This window comes from Brassica rapa, unplaced genomic scaffold (assembly GCF_000309985.2).
Source record: "Brassica rapa cultivar Chiifu-401-42 unplaced genomic scaffold, CAAS_Brap_v3.01 Scaffold0379, whole genome shotgun sequence".
Taxonomy (NCBI): domain Eukaryota; kingdom Viridiplantae; phylum Streptophyta; class Magnoliopsida; order Brassicales; family Brassicaceae; genus Brassica; species Brassica rapa.
The window spans coordinates 25,060-30,208 of NW_022610321.1; the positions used below are offsets into that span (position 1 = coordinate 25,060).

General features: G+C 41.4%; 1 protein-coding gene across 2 annotated transcripts; it reads left to right on the forward strand.

Moving 5' to 3' along the window:
• The first annotated feature begins 454 nt into the window (after nucleotides 1–454).
• On the forward strand, nucleotides 455–4,648 carry LOC117130236. Of its 2 annotated transcripts, none has more exons than XR_004453678.1 (2): nucleotides 455–3,223; nucleotides 3,334–4,648. XR_004453678.1 is itself a non-coding variant. In XM_033283230.1 (2 exons), the coding sequence occupies exons 1-2, from the start codon at nucleotides 574–576 to the stop codon at nucleotides 3,166–3,168; spliced, it is 2,538 nt and encodes an 845-aa protein (XP_033139121.1). In that variant the 5' UTR covers nucleotides 456–573; the 3' UTR covers nucleotides 3,169–4,648. The 2 variants fall into 2 exon arrangements, 1 of the variants encoding a protein (XP_033139121.1); XM_033283230.1 differs by having other exon boundaries at nucleotides 456–2,284; nucleotides 2,342–4,648.
• Nucleotides 4,649–5,149: the final 501 nt, after the last annotated feature.

Genomic DNA, 5,149 nt, shown 5'->3' on the forward strand with positions numbered 1-5,149 from the left:
GGTATCAGAGCAACTCTGGAAGGGAAGTGTTCGATTTTTCTCTCTGATTTTCGTTTGGATCTGTTCATATTCTGTCGAGTTTGATCTGATCTGTGTTCTTAGCGTTTAAATCTGATAAATCCGTTTGTGTTTGCTAAAAACCTATCGATCTATTCTTATTCTCACTAGTTTTGATTGATCTATGATTGTGTTGTTGAGTTTTAATAGATTCAAGCTTGTTGATCTCGTTTCTGATAAAAACTTTTCACATTCTTGTTGCAGAAGTAATCGATTTGCTTGATCTGTTTCTGTTTTGGATTTGTGTGATTCCGATCTGTTCTTATTGCTTTAAATATAATCTATCTTGTTTGGTTGATTAGATTTCGAATTTAATCTGTCTCTGTTTAAGAATTGATCGATCATATTGCGTTGGTGTTTGTTTCTGATTATCAAACTGTTCCTGATTATCAATCTGATTGTTTTTGATTTGAGTTCACGATCTGATCTGTCTGATTGTTGTCTAAATCCAATATTTTTGTGATCTGATTTGTTGGAACTACTTACTGCCTTAGTCTTTCTCTTGAATCAGGTACCATGGCAGGAGATCAAAAAGGAGAATTCACCAAGGAAGAAAAGCTATTGATTAAAGCCATGACCAATCATCTAAATCAAACCATGGGCAAGATGATGAAGGCTAAGATGGAAGAGCTTCGACAGGAGGTTAGACAGGAACGCCCACGAGCTACTGATCAGAATCATGAGTCTAGGCGCAGCGAGAGGAGACAAAGACGTAAGCATGAAGGCAGAGGCAGTCACAAAGATAAATTTGCTGATCAAAAGCTAAAAATCCCTCCTTTCCATGGCAACGCTGATCCTGCTGCATATGTGGAATGGGAAGAGAAGATGGAGTTGATTTTCGACTATCAAAGCTATGCTGAAGAAAAGAAGGTTCAATTAACCACTGCTGAGTTTTGTGGTTATGCTTCAAGCTGGTGGAAGCAACTGGTGTCGTCTAGGAGACACTATGGAAAAGAACCTGTTGCAACCTGGCTTAAATTAAGGGCTTTGATGCGTCATAAGTATGTTCCAAGACAGTACCACAAGGAAGTGCTTCGAAAACAGTCTGAAACAAAGCCATGCTCTGCAAACTCAGTCCAGGAACAACAAGGCAGGATCAGATCAAGATCAACCGGTGTTATTGGTTTACCTAGCAAGACAACGAGCTGGTTCTGTGAGGAGGACATAAAGAAGCTGTCTCAAGTGATTATGGATGTGGAGAAACAATTCAGGGAGACCCACACTACACATCCATCCTTAGAAGAACAGAACCAGGAGTTAATCACTTCAGTCTCAGAACTCAATTCAGCAGAGCCGGTATCAGCTACAACTATTCAAGGAGATCAAGCCAAAGAATCATCAGCTGCCATTCAGAAAGATGAGCAGCCTGTTCAGAACGTCATGGTTCCTTTCAAACAAGCCAAAGTACCAGAAGAGACACCCAGGGAACCACAGACAGCTTGCAAAAAGAGACAACTGATTGTCTTTGACCCGTGTGATTTCCAAAAGACATTCTTAGGTATTTTTCTGTTCAATCCCTTTGTCTGGAACAAGACCAGAGCAGTAGAGCTTTCAAGACACGAACTGGGCATGGAACATGTTTTATTTGAGCCTGGAGGAGAGTTGTGGAATCACAGGAACAATCCCTTAGTGATTGAGAAGAAATCGGCAGCAACAACAATTGTTTTTGGTGATCTTTTACCCTCTGAAGCTAAAGGGATGCACGTCTCAGCTCAGCAAGAGTTTCACTACGAAACCAATTGGAGAATGTTACCCACTCTTTCCTGGATCCAACAAACCGGAAAACGCAGCAAATGGCCACCTGATCATCAAGATATTGTCAATTCCGCAAAACATATCGGTTTAGCCAAATTCTGTGAGCTGCTTATATCAGATTGGGCTGGAAGGTTACAGATCTACTTGTGGAAACCTGGAGCATATGACAGCACACTTATCATCCTTGGAGAGTGCTCTGCTCGTGCTAGAACCAGCTTGGGTAATAAGGAGTTGGAAGCTGATCAAAATGCCTTGCTTCTTGATCATGTCAAGGTGTGGAAGCCACCAGATTTGCAGAAGCTTCAATACCATTTCAGAGATTGTCAAATCAAGAGTGGAGATGGAGATTTCATTAGAGTAAATGGTGAAGTGATTACTGGAGTAGGAGGAAAACTCATGTTTTCTTCTCAAAACAAGGAGAAACCACCAGATGGACTCAGTCTACATCAATCTCCAAATAAATCAGCCCGAGGTAATTATCTAGATTCAAAGAAACGCATGAAACCTGATTTGCTTTCTATTGGTACAGGTCAAACAGTTTTGAGTGCTAGAATTTTCGAAAAGAGAGGCTATAGTAATGATCAGAGTATCAAGAATGGATACTTGGCTAAGTTGGAAATGCAACAATCAAATCTTGGAAGCTGTCTAGCCGCCAACTTTGACATAGGAGCAGTCCGAGGATCATATCTCAGCAACCAGAAGGAATTAAGCAACAAACTCAACTGCAATGGAAACTACACTCATCAGGGTCTCACGTCGAACTGGAATCATGTCCAAAGCTTCTCAAATGAAAGAGTTATGGGTTCTACAAGACGGGTGATTCTGTGTTTGCTTTGTCTGAACTTTTCTGAGTGTAGAACATCTCAATCCTATCTATGGCGACCAGGTGAGCATGCTAAGGTAACTAATCATGTTTTCAAGAGTTCTTTTATTGATTACACAGATATGATGCACTTGTTTTTGCCAAAAGAGTCATGTGCAGATTATATGGAAACTTTGAAGCATGCAAAGAGAAAGAACAAACGTGAGGAAGACAAACGTTTCAAGCCACCTGATCTAAGCCAGGAGAGACATCAGGACGTCACTTGCTTCATCCTCATCAAAGAAGCACCTCCAGATGCAGCATACAAGCCAAAACCAAGAAAAGACAACTTTGGGATAAGACTCTTACTCTATGATGATTTTGCTTGTGTTAACTTGTCTTGTTTCAATGTATCAGGTTTAAGTAATGCCTCAGGAGTGAGGAAAGCCAAATGGATAAGTGTTGAACTGAAGAGAAGATGGAGCTTGTACAATGATAGGGCAAGCTCTAGAAGATGTCCAGAAGAGTTCAATCAAGCTTCAGAAGTGTTCTGAAGTAGTTATCTTGTGAAGATAAGTCCAGGAGGGACTTAGACTGATCAGAAGAAGGGTTTGGAAGAGTTTGAGAGAAGATGGTCCAAGGTGCAAAGATAGGGCGTGTGTACGGCCTCGTACGGACATGGGCAACTAAGAGAAGGTGTGTGGATCATCAGAAGAAGGAGGAAGAGTATTGGGCATAAATAGGGCGAGTGGTACGGACAGGAGATCCGTACCATCGACCGTACGACCACACCTCTCGACCACACATCCGGGAAACTCAAAAGAAGAGAAGTGCAAAGTTAGGGCGTGGCTTGCTTGAAGAAATGTGACCGTTGGAAGCTAAGGGAGGAGAGGAATATTCCTTAGGATCAGATGAGTCAAGAGACAGGCTGGAAAGGGAAAGGAGCTTTACCTTTACAGCCTTAGTCACTCACGGATCCATCCTAGCCGTGTAATTCAAATGAAGCTATCTCCTCCCTCCATCCAGTCAAGGCGCGCCTATCCTGTCCAGCTTGCACTAAGAAGACCAGGACCTGTCTACTCTCATCCTGTCCATTCATTTTATTCATCACTTACAGCCTTAGGATGTAGGGTTTATGAGTGAAATGTAAAGGCATATAAAAGCCTTGTATATGCGATTGTAAACACAAAAAAAGTGAGTAAGGGGGTTTCCCCTCTCCTTCTCTAATCTTCAGTCTCTTATTCTCTCAGTCTCTCTAGTCTCTTAAGTCTCTTAATCTCTGTCCTTAACGTCTCTCATACACTCATAAACACTCTCACCAATCTCTCTCTCTCTATATCACCTAGAACAAGCTCTAATCATTCTTCATTGAAGCTTATACACACACACATACTACCAGAGTAGAGATCTCTTTAAAAATCATATGGTATCAGAGCCAGGTTCATCAGAACCTGAGCTGTAGCTTCCGCACAACACAAGCTCTACCCTCAGCTCAAATCCAATCCTTGAAGACATTCCCATCCGAGTTCAGTTTCTCCATGAGAAGAAGACTGAAGGGCGTGTCTCTTATCCTTTCTCCTGTCTATACTGATGGAGAGACTCATTGGAAGCAGAAGTGTATGGAGAGGACTCACGAACCTCATCCAAGGCGCCTCCTCCAAGAGCTTTCTTCACCCGGTTCATCATGAAAGCTGTCAAGATGATGGCGCCTAGAAGACTTGAAGAAAGGAGGAGTCTTTGAGCTGGAGAAACAAGAAGGTGGCCATGAACTGAAGGAGTAGGAGGTGGGTGACTATCCAGACTCTCAGATTCAACAAAAGCCATGGCCAGCCCCCTTTGAGGTTTAAGGAACCAACCTGGTTCCTTGTGTAAGCGATTTTAAAACCCTCTTGATAATGAGCTTGTGTTGTTGACTGGTTGTGATGTTGTGATGTGATTGAAAACCTGAGGACTGTTTAAAAGATTACTAAATGAAATAAAATGAATTTAGAATCTGTCCCAGGATGCTTAAAGAGCTTGGTTCCCTAGTAATCCTTTCAGCGTACTAGTTATACTAAGTTTACTAGCGGTTGTGTAAGCGCTTTAAAAGGACTAGTAATTTAACAGTATTACTAGGATTACTAGGTATGTTAATATGCTTATCTCCGGTTCATAATGATGCTTGTTGTGATTGATTGAATCTGCTTGCATACATGGATTGAAACCGAATTGAAAGCTGTTGCATATAGTCTTGTGGCTGTCTTACATTGAAGCATTAGATTCATGTCTAAATGCTGAGTAAAGAAGCTTTAAAATGCCTAAGTAGCTTGCATAAACTGAAAAAGAAAATGCTTGTGCTTAGAGAGATTGCTTGCAAAGATAGAACTTGAAAATGACTTGTTTTAATTTGTTACAATGCTTGTGATATTGGGAATCAAACTTGATGATTAATCAAGGATTGATCCCAATACTCTTGTGTCTTATCCTTGCTGGAGTTTGAGTGGTGTTTCAGGTTCACAAGAAGTGTTCTCTGCTCACCACCTATCCAAGACAAGA